The sequence below is a fragment of the Halictus rubicundus genome, chromosome 2, assembly GCF_050948215.1.
Source record: "Halictus rubicundus isolate RS-2024b chromosome 2, iyHalRubi1_principal, whole genome shotgun sequence".
Taxonomy (NCBI): Eukaryota; Metazoa; Arthropoda; class Insecta; order Hymenoptera; family Halictidae; genus Halictus; species Halictus rubicundus.
The window spans coordinates 1,822,616-1,844,312 of record NC_135150.1 but is presented as its reverse complement, the minus strand read 5'-3'; the positions used below and the strand labels follow the sequence as shown (position 1 = coordinate 1,844,312).

At 38.0% G+C, this 21,697-nt stretch overlaps 1 protein-coding gene across 12 annotated transcripts in view; it reads left to right on the top strand.

The window, feature by feature from the left end:
• The first annotated feature begins 2,150 nt into the window (after positions 1 to 2,150).
• LOC143363127 (uncharacterized) overlaps positions 2,151 to 21,697 on the top strand; it is a 180,816-nt gene continuing 161,269 nt past the window's right edge. For 4 of the 12 annotated variants that reach the window (XM_076803770.1, XM_076803773.1, XM_076803763.1 and 1 more), the window contains exons 1-2: positions 2,440 to 2,578; positions 18,010 to 18,416. In XM_076803770.1, coding sequence (XP_076659885.1) covers positions 18,182 to 18,416 — 235 coding nt within the window. In that variant the 5' untranslated portion in view covers positions 2,440 to 2,578; positions 18,010 to 18,181. Of the gene's footprint in view, positions 2,297 to 2,426; positions 2,579 to 18,009; positions 18,417 to 21,697 lie in introns of those variants that run through there. The other 8 variants (XM_076803744.1, XM_076803735.1, XM_076803758.1 and 5 more) reach the window with 6 other exon arrangements.

Here is a 21,697-nt window from a genome sequence, read left to right as displayed (position 1 = left end):
AAATCATCACGCGCTACGCATCTTCTACGGACAACTTCATTTTCCCTGGTATCGCTAATCGAAGAAATTATATGTCCTAATGGAGACAATTTCGTTTATTGATCTTGAACGTTTGGTATTTTAGACGACTTAACACGTTTGACTAGTCACCACCACCATCGTATTAGTCATCCTGAATATCAGTTTATTCGTTCTGAAATTACCTAAATTACAGTATAAGGTGTCAACTTCTTTATCAATTAAACGTAATTGTCAATAACTCTGATCGTTTGTACGAATGAAATAAACAAGACTTGTATGAAATACTCTACTATTTTAGAGTAAAATGTTTGTATTTCAAGAATCCGAATCATAGAATAAAATATTTCCAGTAAACAATCTGAAACACAAAATAAAATATCTTATTTTAATAATCTGGCATAAAATAAAATACTTACATTGAATACGAACATTGTTTTCAGCAAGAATATTTAAAATAAAATATTTCGAGATGAAACCCAAATATTTTTCATATTCTTCAAATAAAATATTTTATTTTCACAGTTGTACGCATACTTTAAGATAAATGGGATTATTTACTATTTACCGTTTAAAATGCTATTTTACCCAGCTCTGGAATTTACTTATCTACGGTACGCCGTTATAGTGGTTTACTTCGACGTCATCTTTTTGAATGGTACGCCATCATAGTGGCTCTCGTGCTCGTCTCATGTTTAAACTATTAACTATTAACACGTTGTACACCGGCTAAGTATCGGATGCTGAAAACCTGAATGCAATTGACTACATTGTTTGTTTACTTTGTATAGTTTGTCATATATCTTCATGTATCTATCAAACTCGAAAGAAAGAAGCGGTAACAGGAGAACGTTTGAAGGTCGATTATCGTACAGACACGGAACGGTTCCATTTCAGTATAATAATATTGTAATACTACTTTTGTCGTTTAATTGCCAATATGCATCGGTACTGATATCATACGATACGTATAAACACTTATATTCAAATGCATTATTGTTCGAGTCGTATGGACCAACATTAAAAAAGTTATTAGTGGGATTCACTGTATAGTAACTGTATATATATATATATATCATTTAATCTTGTAAGCCGAAAATGTATGAAAATAACTGTCGTTTCATTTAAGTGTGATTGTCTACTGTAGCGAAAAGCATGAAACACCGATTTCGGTAGTGATGTCGTTTTAAGCCGCAGCTAATCGTAAGAGGTTAAGAACTGAAAGATTGTAAGACGTGTAATCACCTCGTTCAGACTCTGCTCTTAGAACAAATCAACGGACGTATCAATTAAGCCGATTGTATTGGTTGCATCGGGACAACATGCGTGGTTATCATTGAAGTCACTCACACGACTGTTGCGTCTCGTAACGCGAATCCTGTGCAAGCGGATGGACGCGACGGTGATGCACACAGGCGAGACAGACCACGAAAGAGTTACCTAGAGATAACGACGAGACGATGCGACACGGGACGGCACTTCGTCAAAGGAAAGCGACGAAACAACGCCAGCGGAAGTGTAATGCTATTGCGCGTCCCTTTGCATCGATGTAAGATAAACACGAGAGGGGGTCACGCGTGAGAGAATTGACCGATCACGAGAAAATCTGTCGGACGGTGTGTGTGTGTGTGTGTGTGTGGGTGCGTTACGTACCTACGAACGGTGTGAGTAGGAGATTGGTAAGTTACCCGCGACGCTGCAAGCCAAGTCGACGAGTTTCTTTCGGCCGTGCGTGGATATACTCCTTGGCGCAAAGATATTTTAGTCGATCTTCCATTTAATCCTACCGCAATCCACCCGTGCGAGTCATGCGCATGGTTTTCGACTCCGGCACGGCGACACGGAGAAAGAGGAAGGACAGAACAATTTGAAGAATATCGGCAAAAGGACAACGGACCCTCGCGTCTCTTTGTGACGTCCGAATGTTAAATCGGTACAAGAGGCGAAGAGAAGAAACTGATCGGTAGCGAGCCGGCTTCGTGAACGCGTCGTCCGGGAGGGGGCCCGCGGAACCAGCCTGCGATTGGTCGAACGGTGTACCACGTGGCGGCGTTGCGCGGGTGGGGATTGGCCAGCACGGCCGCGCACCGCGGGCGAAAGCGGCGAGTTTTGTTCTAGTATTTACCCCGCGGTGTAAAGCTGGATCTCGCGCTCTCCGGTGTCCTTAAGTCACGTTCCATTGTTCGCGTCGTTTCTCGCGGGTTCCTATTTCATCGACGGAAGGGTTCCGCTACTCGTTTGTTGTCCCCGGCTCTGGTGCTTTTCAATGGTGAAACGGGTAAGAATCGTGCGCCATGTTCGCGCCGCGAGCAGCACGCGATTCACCGGCTACCGTGGCAGCAAGTGATACGGTTCTTTCTCTTCTTTTTCCCTCTCGACCATTGAATGTACATCCAGTGGCGTGCCGTTTAAATACTGTGAACCGGGGTTCGGCAGTGGTGTGTGATCGTTGAGTGTTTGTGGTGCGCGAGGATGGTGCCATTGAGAAGACAAAAATCCTAGTGGTAGTAAACGACAGAGCCGAGAGCACGCTGTGGGACCGTGGAATGCATGCTGACAGGTATCCACCGCCGCGCCGTCGCACTCGGAATTCACCGTGCGGTTCTAACCTTCTTTAACCGTCTTTCTTTATCCCAGAGAGAAGTCGCCTATCCTCTCGCTCGTAACGGCGCAAGCCTTGCGTGTTTACGCGATCATCCACCCCCCCTCGGGCCTTCCCTTTCTATTCCTCCTTTTCCTTCGTCCTTTCCATCCTGCTTCTCTGAATGGCGCGTTCGTCGCGCCTGCGTTTGCGTGCTGACGCTTCGCTACTTTTTGACAGCTGTCACGGTTCAAGTGCGCGTACACAGCCGACTCGTTTGGTCTCATCGGGCATCGGGGCGGCATGTTCAGGGAAACGACATATTGTCGTCAATTACTGCTCCTCTCCTCCCCCAACCCCCCTCGACGTTTCGTTACTTTTACCTAACGGCTCAGCGAAATTATTCGAATTTATGTATTGTTCCGGAACCGCTTTAATTTTTTCTTCGGACCAACAGGCGGTTTTTTTTTTTTTTTTTTTTTTTTTTTTTAATGAAAACTGTTCAGTCGAGATGAGCCGACGCGACGAGTCACGCGAGATTAAAAGTTTCCAGTAGAGTAGTATCGTAATCTATTTGTGACGTAAATGAGATAGCGTTGTTGCAACAATGAACGGGCGATTATTTTTTTTTTTTTTTAAATAATCGGAAATAACACGACCGTTAACGGATCACCAGACGTATCCGCGGCACAAAGCAGGTTATGTGAAGTGAAAGTAACCGCGGAACCGTGTTAAAGGTTGCGATGTATGATGTAAAATCGTACATTGTAAATGCCGGTTATTGCACGCTTGATTTCCCTTGCTGTTGATCAGCTACAAAAAACGAACGTTTCTGTCACCTAGATTATTTTCGACGTTGGAGGCTATAGGTCACGGTAGTGAGGATCGTTTAGATAATTGGGCTAATCTAGCGTTTAGGGGCAAACATTGATGCGAACAATCGACAAACAGCCCCCCCCCTCCCCCCGTACTATTCCCTTATCGTCGGACGTTTGGACATGATTTTAAGTGAACTTTGCCTCTGTTTTCTGACATTTGTGTCACGAGAAGCATTCGGTACTTAGCGTTCAAAAACCTCTACGTGACATGGCGAGTGGAATAAAATAGTTCGTCTCCCTTTCTTTGAAGTTGTCCGCCAAGGACACGTGCCAAATGACGTGTGGATCCCGCTCACCGGCGACATTTGAAATTAAAACCCGTATATGATCCTCTATATTTTAATTACTGTTCGATCACAGCTTGTCCCAGAACGGGACAAGTAATCGTTCAACTTTAAACACGCATAACTTTTCAACCAGTGAATTCCTCGCCTTAAAACTTCGATTTTTGGCATTTTCTCGCATGATGTATAGGATTATATAGTAAAACGTAAAAAATTTCAGGGTTGTCAAGGGGAAGTTTAACCAACAATTGTTCAAATTTTGCTGTACGTTGTCACAGTTTTTCGCTTCTGAACTAGGGTAAGGGATCCAATTACTGTGGGGGTACGAATTACCGTGCCTACATTAATTATACTTATTTTTAAAGCATAATGAATATTAAGAAAGAGATTAAGTTTTTATCATTAAAATCAGTTAATGTATATGTTATTATATCTCTTTTTTAATATTAATTACGCTTTAAAGTAAGTATATTTAATATAAGCACAGTAATTGGGTCCCTTAAGGCCTGATCTGTATGCACAAGGACATTCTATTTTTTAGGACTTCCGTTTGCTTGTCACTAATCACGTTTTAATAACCGGAAGTTGGAGTACGTCGAGGTTCGTCAGGTTCATTTTTAAATGTGACGCTGTTTAATTGTTTTTCAGACTTTTAAGGTCACGAGGACCTTATTTTGTGAAGATTATTTTATTTGAAGGAAGAGAGCTATCGCACTCATTATCTCATCAGATAATGTTTAAGCGTGTAAAATTTTATGTTTTTATTTACTGGCTTAAAGAGTCTGTCTATTTAATGAGCTGTGTTAAATACAGTAGTAATTAAGCCACTTTAACATAAGACATCGAAGTTTTTAACTAGCATATCTAAGTTTTTAAGTGTTTTTTGAGATATTGCCAGATTAGCTAAATGATACTCTGCTTTTTCGTATGTGTCGTTTGCATTATGACACAGGAACAGATACTAGAGATCAACACGATCAGAATCAATTCGATAAAGAGTGTGAGACAACTTTTAGTTAACTCAAAATTTAACAAATTACTGTTTCGTGTTTAATTTCTTTGAAGGTTTACTTATTTCTTCTTACTCTTCGTTATATTATTTGCTAAACATTTTTGTAAATATTACCGGTAAATACATAAAACTATTCCACCAACTTATGTGTTAAACGATTTTCTCAAAAAATGTGCATTTGCAAATGAAAAGCGAATTAAAATTTATTTTTGATGATTACTTGCTGATTTATTCTATTATAATATATATAAAGACTGAGTTTATTGAAAGTAGATGTGGATTTAGTTTTTAATTTGCAAATTCGATTCAATTCTCTGTCAAATTCGATTTATTTGGTTGGGATAAATACTTTTGTGAATAACTGTAGCAAACAGAAAATGCTTAGAGTAGTGTAGTTTATATTACTATGTTTACATTCATCAGCATGTTCCGGTCACCTGAACTCCATTCAATGGACACGAATAAGTGCGTCACTGAAAAAGTTTCTTTCACACTAATGTCTAACATTTGTGGCTTATTCAAATAATTATTTGATTCATTATTTCATTCGATTACGTTACATCATTTGCTCACAAATTTTTCTAACGCCAAAATTATTTGAAAGCAAATATTTTGAGTTACACTACATGCAAGCTGAATATAATTTAACAAATATTGGACAAATAAATAAAATCATCGTACACGTTTTATTCTGGTATGAATACAAAGATGAATTTTGTTCGAAAATCTTGCTGTATTTCTCGGGTCTTTTTTGACTTACTTACATCTATATGTTTTTGATACTAATGTAACTGTATCACACAGTCTTTACACGATAAATGTTCCAAATATATAGCCTATAATTGTCCCTGGCCAGACCCGTGGTTTGGACATTTATCTAGTAGACACCGTACTTCGTGACCTAGTTAAGTCCCCGTTTTGTTACAGATGTTGAAAAGTGCAAGAAGTTGACTACTAATTTCCTTTTTCTTAATTTCCTTTTACGGAGAAAGATATGCTTGAAATCTAATGCTACCGGATGATACATAAAATCTGGATTAAAAGCAGGTACTAAGGAATGAACCGTTACAGGAGCCAAATCATTTAACTATCTTTCCTAGGTTTCAATATTTTACTGCACTTAACAAGCGGGCTTCGTATCATCAGATGACGAAGTTAAAAAAAACTTTTGGTAAAAATTAATTTATACTACATCATAAATTTTCTTCATTTTTTATTGTGCGGAATTAATCAATTCTGCAATAATCATTTGAAACAATTTTCCACTAAATTTTAAAAACTGTTTACGACCGTAAACGATTCTTCATACCTACTCCAGAATTGACAATGAAAAAAATTTTCTTATTCAAGAGACCATTTTAAATTGGATACTTTAAATAATTTATATTCTATTCGATGTGGAGTTACGATCATATGTGCAACATATCAAACCCGGATACGCAATAGAAGAATCAGAACACATACCTATAACACGATTCGTTTTGAATTAGATCACTGAATCATATGATCGAAAGCTCGCGTCCATTATATAAGATGGATGACGCAGGAGGACGTTAATTTAAAAAAAAACATTCAGATCGTCTATGATCGTCCTCGGTGTGTCTCCTATCAGTGGTCTACATTCAGTACCGTTTGACCGCTATTCGCGATCCATGGATCCCTGATTGATTGTCAAAACATTGAATTATAGCATACGAAGCGACAGACAGTACATCCGCATACTTTACACACTTGAACCAGCTTTATAGATCTGAGAAATTAAACAAAGAATTCAACGAGTTCTATGGGATTATCCAATACGTTCTAACAACTTATTAGTATCTAATAATTTCGGCTACTCGAGGAGAAATTGAACATGAAAGATAGGTTTTACGGGGTTCTTGGTTAAGTAATAACCTGAGAAACTCACATAAAGTGTGAAAGAAGGTATGTGTGATAGTTCGCACGGATTATTTAATGTTATCGGATCAATGGGAATTTGCTCAACATCGCAAAATTGATCTTGATCGTGACCTTCGTCATTTTTTCCTTTGGGCGAACCTCGGATGGTGCAACAGCTAATATATGTAACTAGGGTAAGGGAGACCCAATTACTGTGGGCATACCAATTATTGTGCCTATATTAACACTAGGTTTACGGAGCATTAAAAATGAGTATTTTACATTACTTTATAAAAATAAGAAGAATGTGTCTATCCAAGTTTTCAGCCATTTTTTTAATAATATATACCTAAGGAAATAAGTTTCTTGAGTAATTCCACGTAGATGGATCATCACAATCTCAATAATCGTAAATTAAAAATATTAGAACCCGTCATTTTGACGGGTCCCGTAAACCTAGTGTTAATTGTACTTATTTTTAAAGCATAATGAATATGAAAAATGAGATATATAACATTAATTGATTTTAATGAAAAAAATGTAATATCTCTTTTTAATATTCATTATACCTTAAAAATAAGTATAATTAATACAGGCACAGTGATTTGTACCCCCACAGTAATTGGATCCCTTACCCTATGTATAATAAACGTATAAAAATCAGGTTACGTTTAACCATACAAATATAATTTTTTTTTACTTCGCACATTGCATTATCAAAATTAGTTACCTTTACAGGGGTAATGTTGAACTCTGTCAAACAGAGGATATGAATTAATAAATCAAGTGTAATGACAATATTTATTTGAAATACTACATCAAGATTTTACGTAGAGTAAACATATCAAATTTAATCCATCGAACTCCTACCATTTCTAACAATTTTAATTCACATTCAGTGAATATAAAATTCATTGAAATTTATTTTGGTGTATCGACAATTTACATAGAAATTTATTCTATAATTACATAAACATACAATAAACTTACAATATTAAAATTATAGTAATTAATTGAAGAAAAACACTCGTTAACCTAGAGACCTGTTTTACTAAAATTTTATTCATTACTAAAAATGGAATTGGAAAAACTGGTGTTTACATCACGTAATTATGGAATTGGTATGATATTATGATTCAGACTGGACTCTGAACGATTGATTGTTAGCATTCGGCGATTAATACTTGACGAGGTTCTAATTTTTCAAAATCGTAGATAAAATTCGTTTTTTGCTAGACATTATTAATTAGGAGATATTATTACCACGATATGGTATCTCGTAAACAGAGAAGTGCATTAGTTTACCAGACAAACGGTACACCGAGTCGGCGTAATTTTTATTGACGTATAGATTAGCGCTCGTATTACAAAAATCAATCATTTCGCGCGAAACTCGATGGTGAATATAATTTCGGCATTTTCGCTTGCGTGACCGGTATTTCGCATTTCTGTTAGAAGCTCGCGGAGGCCGAGTAATTAATATAATTGCGATATTAAATTCAATGTTTTTCGGTCGTTAACTGTTCGCATCGGGGATCGCGGGAGTGGGAATGAAAGAGAAAGAAGGAGGAAAGAGAGGCACAACGGGCCGAGAGCGTGGCGGTCAATTATTCCGACGATCGGAATAATAAAATGCACCGGTAAACGGACAGATTTCGGTGAAGTTACGAGCCAGCGTACCGTTGCGGCCGGTTCGGGTGAAAGAAATACGACGGCGATAAAGTTTTCCTCCTTTCCACGACGAACGCATCAGGAAGAGAGATCCCGAAGGGCGACAACCTCTCTCGATCCTTATCCAATTACGCATGCGTAACTTCAGGCTCGCGTAATTTTTGTCGCGTCGTTTAAATCCTTCGCCCCGGAGCCATTACGCGTCCGCCTTGATCCGAGTTTTTACCGAGTCTTTTCTTTGGAGAACATAACTGAAACGCTTGTGTGTTTTAGACAATTCATGGTAGGTTCCAATTAGTGTGCAAATTTTAGATGTTGTCTATTCGTGGTGCTAATTAGTTACCTACTTTGTAGCATATTATTGAGCAATATTTTGTAACGATGCTCGTTCTATATACTCTATGTTGCAACAATTAATCTGATGAAACAATTGTGTACATATACTGCATTCATTCAAAAAGAAATTACTATTTTACTTTGTAATATAAATTCGTACGTTCATTCTGTGAGATACTGTTAGCTAAACGTTTCATTACTGGAATATTTGAACAATGATTTCGTTGATTTCGAATTTTATTTTATCATAATTGCAGACGGTCATAAATTCCATTGAAGTCTAAAATGGTTTTGAAAAGTGAGTCGTTCATGTAGTAGAATAGTAGAGCCGTTCATGAGTAAACTACCTCTTTAATAATAATCATAATTTATACAAATTAATTTTGTGATAATCTTATACAAGTAATGACAGCAAATTAATCTAGCCCTGCATACTGCTTCATTTTGCAGTTTTCATACTATCTTATTTTACACTTTTAATATCAGTTTACCATTAATACAAATTAATAATGAACCCATAAATACAAAATTTGTTTTATCAGTTGTTTGAAACATTTTGCCTAGCTATCATCTTTACGATCAAACAGCAGTATATGTACCTCAAAAATTGAAAAAAAATGAAATGGTATTTAGAAATGCCAGAACGGCAAGGAAAAATTGTAGAGAATTTTTTACACTACTTAAGCTGTTTTAACTCTTTGTAGTCATATTTAAATATGCAGTATATTTTATAATATTAATTTTCCTATTAAATAAGCAATACACATATGCTATTTTCAATACAATTAGTGAAAAAATTGTTTAAAATTATTACCAATCGAGGATATGTCTTTTGAAGTACATTCTAAATAAAACACTTAACACTTTATCTACCGGAAGCCTTTGTGATAGGCTTTTGAATAATTGTGCTTTACCAAATGGTAGCTTAAAAATCTTGTTTTAAACAATAATCTTAAACGAAGTTATTAGATTACGTTATCGAGGGCGAGTTGTTTGTTTATGACGAGACTTCGAGATTTTTATGCAAAATAAAAATTATCTCCATTAATTTCAAGGTGTAATAAACTGGAAGTAACACAACAGTATTTTTAAATTCCTCAAATATTTTTACTGTTTTCCATTTGTTCTGCTCATTTTCGCTATAAATGCATAAAATCCGCAGTCTATGTATTTCTGTTACTGTTGAGAAGGATCTATTAAAATATTTTCAGCCATGGACCATGGATTTCCAAAAATGATAGAACAATCGCATAAATGAAAATATAAAATATTATAGAATAATTGAAAGGAAATCTCCAAGTGCAAAGGATTAATAATATTTTTTATATTATTGCAACCGATTTGCAATGTGCTACAATTTTCTATACACCCTATATAGACGTGGAGCGTTGAAATCCCTGTATCTACCATCTGTACGGTATCCTCCAATCCCCTCGAGGCTGATCGTTGCACCTACGCGTTTCCTTTGCGCGAGTAACGTTTTTTAATTAGAACTCGGGGGAAGTTGCGTTGAATGCCGAGTTTATTCGTGTAAATTGTTTCAAACGTAGTTCGCCGTTGTTTAACTATTCCAGGGGATCCGGTGTTCGAATGAATGGGGCCTGACATAGTTGCTCACATCCGAGGATTATACAATTTTATTTCCAATGTTGGGCCTAGGTGAACCAGTACAGTATACGATACAAACGATAGAGAACGAGGTTACGTTATAGTTACCTTAGAGTTACAGTCTCCTCAGAGGTTACGTTATAGAAGCAATCTCTGAGTAACAGTTCCCACGTTCACTCATTTCTCGTTTTAGTAGGCACACGTCAAACGCTCGTTTAACAGACGCGTGTTAAACGGTCGTGAATCATTCTTATCTTTTCTAAGAGCTCTAACCAGATAGTCAATATGTATTTGCGCTGTATCGGGAATCGGTCAATTATAATTTTTAATTTTGTTGGTCCATTACCATTCACGACTCGCCGTCATTAATCACGACCGATTGAATCGATTGCTGGGAGATATTGGTCGCCGGTCGTTATTTGAGAACATCGATTTTTTTAGATACAACAGAAGTATAATCCCGTTTAATGCTTATTTTCTTCGCGTCAGAGTTACTCGCACTACTCTTATCATTTCGATAACTTTGAAGTCGCGATGAAGTCGCAATAAATACATTTAGCGATTAAGTATTAATCCCAGTTTATTTCCATCTTCAACAGTCGCGGTACATAGGAAGTAATACAACACTGATCTTTAATACTGAACCTACCAGTGTCGATCAAATAATCGGTCTCAGATTTTTTTATTTTCAAATTGCTGGAATTATGAAGAGTCGTTTTATACGAAACGGTCGAATAAATTTATTCATGCAGTCAAATATTATAATAAAAATGGCAAAGCATCTAAATAAATTCAATTTTGTCATTCTTGTGAAGCAATATATGCGAGTCACTTCTTGTTCTCGATTTAGCGTTAATTCTTTTGATGTTACAGGTCTATAGAACAGTTCAATTAAATGGTGATTTATTTAATGGTGATAAACCCTTAAGATATGCTGTTGAACGAAACAGAAAAATATTGACTTACAATACTTTTACATTAAATGGGTCATTTATAACTTTTACTGTATAGAAAGTAAGTTCTTTTGAACAATTTTTGATTAAACACACTTTGAGTGTGATTCTTACTTGTAGACTAGGACTAGCTTGCCTTACCTGTAAAAATTCAGTCCTATTTGAACATTTAAATAAAATTTCCACGATTGTATCCAAATATCCATAAAATTATATAAAATAAATTCTTGTATTGCACACTTTGTCGATGCGATTACCCGCCGTTTTCTTAATCCGAAGTCTCTCTAGCCTCGGTTCACGAGCATTTAACGGGACCCCCTTCTATATTACTTGTGTTCGAACGGATCGACAAGTCGCCATGCAATCATAACATTACATCACGTCACAGATCAAATTGTTCAATCGTTACAGTAGGTCTCGCTCTGAGAATGCAAATAATTCACCGAATCGAGACTGCCGCGCGAGCACACGCGAAACTCGACGGTGGAATTCGAAAATGAAGTTAATAGAGTACCGTTACAACCATAGCGAACACGTTCGGTCGTTTCATGTAACGGGTGCGCCTCTTATTTCTTCGCAACAGTTGGTCTATTCCACGCGGTAACGGAGATAAATAATTCCGCGATGTTTGTGCCTCCATTATTTATTCGATACCATCGGGATCGCGTCATCGGTGTCTCTGTGGAGCTGCGATCGTTCCCTCGCAACGATTCTTTCGAACGAGCACAGTGGGGAAAAAATTGGAGTCTCATCAGTCAAAAAAATCTATAAATTTTTAACGAATCAACCGCAATTCGCGACGCAATGGGTGATCAGTAGACTGCGAATTTCGATGCCAAATAAAAATTTTCTTTCACTATTTTGTGCTACTAAAATAAAACTGTTTTGAGTGAAATCAGATAAGAAATTGTACTATTATAATATAATATAGATTAAAAATTATTGTTGCTCAACAATCGCCTGCATAGGGGTAAACTCTAATATTTACTGTATCTTTTAACATTTTGTTAAATTATGCGTTGCATTTTGTTGTAATATGTTTTCATGTTTTTGTTGTTTACATTAGTTATGTCTAGACTGCGGATGTTTTTGCAGTTTTCAATTTTTCTAGGCAAATTTTAAAAAGGGGATACCAAATATAATCCCATTTTCATTGGTCATAGCCTTCGTAGATCCAAAATAAATAAAAATCGTACTAAATTTTGTCGAATTTGATATTCTAGTAGTTTTTGGAAATTTTCATAAGCCATAAATGCATAAACATCAGCAGTCTAATTATGACTGTGGCTCTGCACGTTGACCATCATACGTTCCTCGGTGTGAGGGTACTTTCGGGTACTACAAAATGTTTGATTTCATTCTGTTTGTGTTGCACAACGTATCCCCATAAAATGTAATATTATAGGTGAGATTTAATTTGTTGAGTTGAAGTGTAAAGCAAATGCAGTTATCATCCTAGGATCTTTCATGCAACTATTTCTGAGAAGTTTATAAAGGTTAAATGACATCTGGATAGCCGGGCAATTTTAATTTCCGTGCAACTAAGAAATAATTAACTCCGCGAACATAATGCGATGTCTGGACACTGATGAGTTAATGCTAAAGTCTCCACCCAGAACACGTCGTTAATGTCATAGGTAAAACTTCGAGGATATGCTCGTATCATTTAAAAATTCGTGGAACCGCAATTTGAAGACGAAATTTAAAAACTAAGAAACTGTTCATAATTTCTCGTTATTTTTAATCTTAGATTATTTTTATCTAAGAATTATTAAAATTTTTTCTCGAAGCAATAAAATTAATTTGACCCCTCCGACTGTTCGCGAGCACCACATTTCACCGGTGAAGCGGCCAGTTAATTTCCCGTGATATTACCTTACGACCAATCGCAGCCTGCGGAATCCCCGCGAGCCAATGAAAGTTCCGCGAACTACGCCACGGTTCATAAACTCCCAACAAAGTCTTCGCGCGAACATTTCGATTCCGCACACGCAACGTCCACGAACGGTGCATCTCTTTTGTTACATAATTTCTCGGGGAGCTTCCTTTTCCATCCCGTTCTCGCCTTCGTTTTCTGTCAGTGGGTAAAAGAGGCAGGGCACGGAATTTAACACGCTTCACGCGGACTGAGTTTTCTGGTTTCCGGTCTCGTTGAAAATAAGAGAGAGAGGGGGGGAGAGAGAGAGAGGGGGAGAGAGAGAGAGAGAGAGAGAGAGAGAGAGAGAGAGAGATGCTGAGAACACGACACGTTGGACGAATACTTTCGTGGGATCGAAAAAGTTATGGAACTTTTTAAGGGGAGAAATATGTAGTTCGTAGGTTGATCTAAAATTTGAGGTATCATTTATTAACGTTATAATGTAAACAAAAATATTTTTTATAAATTTTAATCGTTAATATCAATGGTACAATGGCGGCTTGAAAATGGCATCCTGGAAACGCACCGTGCAGCATACAGTGCCCAAAAATGATCTCAAACAAAAAAAATCAAAATGTGTGATTTTCTGTTAATAACAATGTTTTAAATAAAAAATTAAAAAATCGGAGCTCGTCATGTTGTGGTAAATTATTTATAGAATATACAGGTTGAGTCACCTGATGTCTGCACCTCAAATATCTTTGTTGTTTCTAAAGATACATACGTAAAATATGGTAAGGACAAAGTTGAATGGTACAATGGGGCTGACACGATGCCAAAAAAAATTTTGTTTTTATGTCATTTTTGTAGAGATATCAAGGTCACCTTGACTTTTTTTTTTAAATGGAACCACCCTTTTTTAAACACCTACAATGATGGGTATGTACCAAGTTTCATAAAGATCGAGTAGTCAGTTTTTGAGCTACGTTCCACGGCGTGCAAAAATGCATTTAAAGTTCGAGTAACGTGAAAAACACGTTACGTGTTTGTATATCGTGAAAAAATCTTAATTCATTTTAACTTACCACGGTTTTTTGCTAATCTGCGATTTCAGGGCCATGGAACAGATCTTTCTCTTCTTCAAAAAGTTGCACTTCAACCGTTCTTTCTTCTTTCGAGAAGCACGAGCCTTACCGACAAGAGCCCGACTACGTGAGCCGCTCCGCCCAATACAGATGTTCACTTTATTTTGAAAATAACGTACAAGAACATCTCTGATCATTTTCTAACTCTTTTATCGCATTCCTGGGGAAATTGCCTATCGATTTAAACAACAAAAAATGCTAGAAAATTTCATGTTACACAAGGTTCCCCCCTTAATAGGTTCCATGTAACCTTGATGACGAGAGTTGGGTCCATTTTGACCCATGGTGTTTCATTTCAATTCTGATCTTTTAGTAACAAAATTAAATTATTCAATAGGTGTACAAATTAATTCGTGTCTCTCTTTCTTCATCGGATCGTTTACGAACAAACAAACTCGATTGAAATCTAGAAAATAATTTTCTATACAAAACAGCTGCGAATTAGTTCGTGACATATCGACTTCAATAAGAGGGTTATTAAGTAAATATGGTAAAACTCTAATGTATATTCAGATTAACGCTAAACCTACCGACACTTCTTGTATATCTATTCTTACCGTACGCGATCAAAATGACCGGTCCTTAAAAAATGTTATTGTTAACATAATTGAACGTAAATAATAGTCAATTCGTTGCTAAATTAATTAGTAGATGAACAACTTCCATAAAATAACGATACAAATTTATTTTTATACAATTTCAATTATATAAAAAATAATACGATGCTCTCTCTTCGATTTACAAAATTGTACTGTGTCGTACACCTTTGCGCTATGGATGTATTTGCCATGAAACGTGCGTAACTTGATAACGTCTCATTCAGTAAGGTGGCTCATTTATCTTGAGTTGGCCATGCCACATTGAGAATAGCCTTCCTTCTGTATTAATTGTTTAGGTTTAGAAAAGCTATTGAAATAGAAGAATTATTTAAATACCATATTATCTCGTGTGGTCAAATTGACCGGCCGCGGCAGGCAGGACAGGCTACAAATTTTTCTTGGAAAAAAAAATAAAACGAGAAATAAATACTGAAAAATACATTGTATACATACTTTAAGAAAAATCGTAAAGATAAATAGCGATGTGATCATGTATGTACGAAATTGTACGCAGAAGTTTGAAAAGGTTAATTTGACCGGCCATGGTAGGTTTAGTGTTAAAAAAAGAAAATAGGAAGCAAAATTTCACTATGGTTACGTTTAAACCCAACATTTGTTCTATACCAGAGTTGTTCAGCGTCTGCCGGTACGAGCAGCGATTTTCTTGCCCTGGGCAAACACGGAACGGCGGGCACAAAGCCATGCCCCTGCGGGTAAGGCTGCATGTATTTGTCACACGCATTGCTACAACTACGTGGCAAGGTATGGCTGTGCTCTAATGCTGTGCTACGGCTGTGCCCGCGGGCACCGGCGAGCACCAGCGGTCGCCCTTTCTTGCTAATAGGATCGTTGAGCAGCTCTGTATCCGAGGTTCAAAACGTACAATTTTTTAAAAATGTCCTTGTGTCACAAATTTTGACGGGGACAGATAAAGAAAAATTCTAGAAAGGAAAGGTTTTAGCTTGAACGGAACTTATAAGATATAAAAATATAAATTTTTTAATACAAGGACAGATATTTTGTTCATTGGTATTCAAAGAATCGTCGATTATTGTAACAAATACTGAATGATATTCGATGAGTAGTACTTTTAAAGAACTGTGTTGAAACAACTTGTTTCCATGGTACGTTTGTTATGCAAATATTGAACCACTGTTCTCTAAGAGTTACTTTTTGAAGTTTCTGAAGTTATTGTTTTTTTCTTTTTTGATAAAAGTTTGAACAGGATTTTTTTTTAAAGCGAAGTATAACTGTGTATTTGATCTCCGAGTCGAAACCCTTTCTCGATCAAAGTGGAAACCGTGCGAATGAATATTTGTTACGGTACTTGATTCTTTGGGCCCATCGAATGTCATGAACCTTGGACACATTTACATACGGTCATAAGAGTATCCGGCCTCGTCACGCACTTGAGCGACCACCTCTCTTTATTTGCATTATATTCGGTGGAACGGAATAACGTTTCGTCACTTTGTTGAATAAACTTCGGCGGAATTCAAATTCTTATTGGTTGAAAACTTGTGCTTGTGCGCTGAATATTTTTAACACGAGGAGAAATTACAAAAGATCAAACACTGGGTTGAAAAGCTGATAAAATTCAATCGAATAAACTTCATTTTCGTATATCAACACTTTTGTAGGCTACTATATAAACTCAGAATTCTGTAATTTCGAAGACGTGATCAGTCGAGGAGAAAGTGACAATCTTCGTTTATATTACAACTGTATCAAATTAGATAGTTCTATAAACAATACACCTTTCACTCAAATTAATTTACCAAGTCCGTCGGAGAGAACTTCAGCGATCTCTCTGTAGGACACACTGTATACAGCTGCCTCAGTTTCTAATTATAGTGAAGCGCATCAGTCGTGATCCAACTTCTTCGTCCTTTTTACCTCTATTCTCACACTTCTGTACCAATGCAAAAACTCGTTCGCTTTATCGTAGAGTGGGTCGATAATGACCCAGCGTGGCAAATACAGTTGACTCTTGAACAAATCCAGGATTCAGTCATAGTTTTCGATTCCTCAGAAATTTATTCATTATATCGCAGAATTAGGTAATATTGCGGAATATTCATTAAACATTACTAGCATGTCCTCGTTGCTATGTATTTGTAGCATGTACATTATGTTACGTGTACAGCCAGAAATCTTCTATTCGATGCAAACCACTATTCAAATTTTCATGATTCATGAACATGAGAATTTGCATAAACAACTGCAGTCTGAACATTATTACATTCTTTTACAAGAACCTGTAGATATTGGAATACTTGTGGAATGGAGTGTACACATCTACAACGATTGAGAGGTCCTATTCCCATTATGTTTTTGATAGACGACATCGGTGCCGCGACGACCCTAATTTATGACATATGTGCATCCCGTATCCACCCGCTCTTTCCCAGGCAGCAGCCTCTTCCACATGACAGAGATTACAGACTTCACAAACCGATTCGGCACAAGCTCTTACGGTCTAACAATTTATTCTGAAAAACATCCGTGTACAGTTGAACTGTGATTATTCAAGGGTCGACTGTATTCTCTTCTACAAATTCGTAGAATCACGTGGTATCCTCTTCAAAGTACATTGGTGCTCGCTTGAATTTGCTAAATCTTGTCAAATCGTAGTACCAGTGGAACGTTGAGATTCGTCCGATTAAAACGAAACCAAATACGATGTAAACTGGACTAGTTTTATACACTTAATGTACATAAAAACCGTATGATTGCTATGTGCGAAGTCTGTAAAAGTAGTCGCGTCTGGTCGCGTCGTGTTTGTACTCATTTTAATCGGAGGAATCTGAATAATCAACTGGAACCACGTTCGAAAAGATATATAACCGAAAATGACTGAATTTGAATCTTTATCGCACGTTTATATTTTACGGCTCGCGGCATACTTTTGCGTGGAGCTTCAGCCGTCGGTGCTCAACGAACAGCGTCTATTTATTTCGCTTTCGCTCGCTACATATATCTATTCTCTCACTCTGCTCGAGTCGGTTCCTCGAAAAGAAACGCTACCCTGCAACAGAACGAGAATTCGTCTTCCGGATCCCAAACTTTGCAAAATTTAAGCGAGCACCGCCGTCTATCTAGCGGCGCGCGGCGCGGCAGTGGCAGTGGCAGTGGCGTGCGAACGAGCGAACGCGTGTATCGAAGTTTCGTACTCGGTCTTGCAGAGAAAGAAACAGGAAGGAGGGTAACGACAGAGGGACGAAGCAGAGGAAAGAAGAAGTGGAGTATGAGGGCCCCGGAGGAAAAACGGAAAGCACGTTCACAGCTCGGCGAAGCGGTTAATGATTGGGAGTCACCGAACACAGCTGGCCACGTTGCTGTCGCCTGCGGCTGGAGATGAGCACGAAGGAGCTGAACTCGTCGACGACGATGACCACGACGACCGCGAGGACGCTGGCGTCGTCGCCGACGATCGACGCCGCGGCCGAGGACGACGACGAGCCGTCGACCTTGAGCGATTCCGGCGACATGGATCTGGTGAACGGGCCGAATCCGTGGCTTCCGGCATACGGGTTCCAGCTACAACATCACTCCCATTTCCAACTCACGCACGAGGATCTACGCGCTAATGGTTTGTACTGTTACCGTTTCACTTTCTCCTCCTAGTTAACAATCCGCCACAGTGCACTGTGACGCGTCCAAGCGATCCAGTTTGTTAACTCTCGATCGACGGGCCAACCCCAAGCTTACGTTGTCTCTTACTTTTTTGCTCCTTTCTATGCATATTTGTCCAGTGTCTACTGGATATACAGTAAGGAGCATAACCGAACCAATAACCACAACTTTTGTGTAAATGATTATTTATTGCTAGGAATATAGAAGAATAACAAGAAATAAATATTATAATTAGTTTTATCATAGTTAGAAGTAACGGAAGAAATTTTTTTCAATAACTAATGTCACCTCGTTTAGCAATGACGAACAAAATAGATTGACTCGGTTTTGCACCGGTCCGTAGAAGAAATGTGTACGTGGAATGTTCTAGTAGTATGTTTACATCTAGCACTTTGGTATGTCAGTTTACAAAATATTCTACATTTTAACACTCAGTTCTTCGCTGTCAGTCGAACGGAAAAGCACGCAAGTGAAGTAAGAATAAATGTGAAATCAATTGCTCGAAATTGTTTAAAAAAAGTAATTTCTCTTTTGAATAACGGTTTGTCAACGCGTAAGACGGCGAAAAATTGCAGTGTTAGTCAATCGACAGTGCAGAGAGTAAGAAAAAAATACTGTAAAGCTATATTATTAAATGTTGGAGGAAGACCAAAGAAATTATCACCGCAGGATGAACGAAGGATTATACGGTTTGTCTCGTCTGATAAAGCTTCAAGTGCCAATATGGCTGCAAAATTATTAAAAGAAGATACGAATATACAAATAGGTCAGTGCACAGCACGAAGAACCCTCAAACGAGGTGAGATTAGATGCATTGAGAAAGAAAAGAAGCCAATGTTATCGAAACAAAAGATTAAACTTCGTTTGGGAATTTGCTGAGAAATATCGAAACTGGACAACTACTGACTGGGAACGGGTTATTTGGTCCGACGAGAGCAAAATTAACAGAATTTGATCGGATGGCATGTCTTGGTGCTGGATTCGTAAAAACAAAAGACTTATTAAACCACGACATGTGAAACGAAAGTTAAAGCATGGAGGCGGATCTCTAATGTTCTGGGGGTGTCTAACAGCATTTCGCGTTGGATCACTGCACCGAATTAATGGCATCATGAATCAATACACGTACAAGGATATTTTACAAGATCATCTTATAGATGCTGTAGAAAATATGCCTTTTGAAGAAAAATATGTAATTTTCATGCACGACAGAGACCCTAAGCACACTGCTAAAAGTGTAAAACATTGGCTCGGTACTAATAAATTTTCTGTTCTGGATTGGCCTGCACAGAGCCCCGACCTCAACCCCATAGAGAATCTATGGGGTTTACTAGAAGGACGGATTCATATGACTCCCAACCAACTTCAATCACAGATTTCCATGATAGAATTCAAGTACAGTAGGAACAAATATCTCCGGATTATTGTAAAAAATTAGTAGAAAGTATGCCAAAGCGAATTAGTGCAGTTTTACAAGCAAAAGGGCTGTGGACGAGATATTAAAAATAAATAATATATTAAATAATGCCAGGTATTGAACGTGATGCAAAACCGAGTCAATCTATTTTTTCTTGTCATTGCTAAACGAGGAGACATTAATTATTGAAAAAAATTTCTTCAGTTACTTCTAACTATGACAAAAATAATTATAATGTTTATTTTTTGTTATTCTTCTATATTCCTAGCAATAAATAATAATTTACACAGAAGTTGTGGTTATTGGTTCAGTTATGCTCCTTACCGTATGTCCAAAACACTGGTCCAGCCAGAGACATATATCGTCCAGGAGATACTGTTCTTTGATCCACGCTGAACGTAGAAAAAGACAGCGAAGCTCTAGAGGCCTCGGTTCATGGCGCCTCACAGGGTATACCCTGTGTAGATAGTAGACAGTTCAAACGCTGTCGAAGAGGCTCCTCTTTTCTCTGCGGTTTTTGGTCTCTCCCGTGCACGTTCACGTGGTAAAGTAGTCTCTGGACCAGTCGCAGATTCTACCAAAAATTTTCTCTCAGGTTTCTGGTACCGTTTTTACATCTATCAAAATGTTGATGTATTGTGTTACGAGCCAGGGCTGCGAGCAACGCGAGAGGCCGGCGAGGGGTTGTTACCCCATGAATATGGTTTCGATTTGTTAGTTAGGTAGGCGGACGCACCCAATGCGAAATCGGGGAGCCGCTAGGATAGTTGACGTCGAGGACGCACCTGATGCGTAATCAGGGAACCTCTGGGAGGTTGGAGTCAAACGCAGACGCGCCCGATGCGAAACCGAGGAGCTACTAGGAGGATGAAACTTCGCGAACGCACCAAATGCGAGATCGGGGAGTCACTAGGTTCGACACGCGGCGAACCCGATATGAAAGGAAGGTGGAAAACTCACAGACGCACCTGATGCAAAATCAGGGAGCTGCTAGGATACGGAAGAACCCAATGCGAGATCGGGGATCCGCTAGGATGGGGTATAGTTTTCGTGGAAGCACCCAATGCGGAACCGGGGAGCCACTAGGTGGGAGAAATCTTCGTTGATTTGAATTTAAGATTAGTAAGCCTTGTAACTTATATAATTTAATTGATACAATCCGAGCGGTAAGATTGTATCGTGTGGGAACGTTCAATTATTAGATTAGGATATTGGGCAATAATTAAGGGTTGTAGATTACGCGAGTTAACAAACAAGACAAATATATTCTGATTTAAGATAATTACAAATGTTGTTGTTTGTGTCGCGAGTGAATGTAGAATTTGAGAATTTGTTACCTATGATGCACGGTGTTGACGCACTGGCAATGCGGGGTTAGATAGCGATTATTGAATGCCAAATAGAATATATACCGAACTAACGGAATCTATAAGGTTACGAATTGATTCGAAAGGGACTTTAACCCGATCTCACTAGACTTGACGCGACGTGACTGCACGAGTACTGAATCGCGTCCGAATCTTGACTAAACCGCTTCTCAACTGAACCAAAGAGGATGAAAACGAATGGGTTTATATACCTTGAAAATGGAAGGGGTACTCTGTTTAAGATTTGATGTCGCGTAGGGTCACAGTCACATTTTTTGTCACTTCTAATGAAAAGCAGGCCTCGGTTAGATTTTCGTTGAAAGGGGTTAATGAAGGTTATCCGGGCTATTTCCTATCAGAATATTGATTAACGGATGCCACAAGGGAGTGTCTAGAGATTTTGATATAAAGAAGGCATACAGTATCTTTCGTTAATAAAAGGGGCCTGTTGGG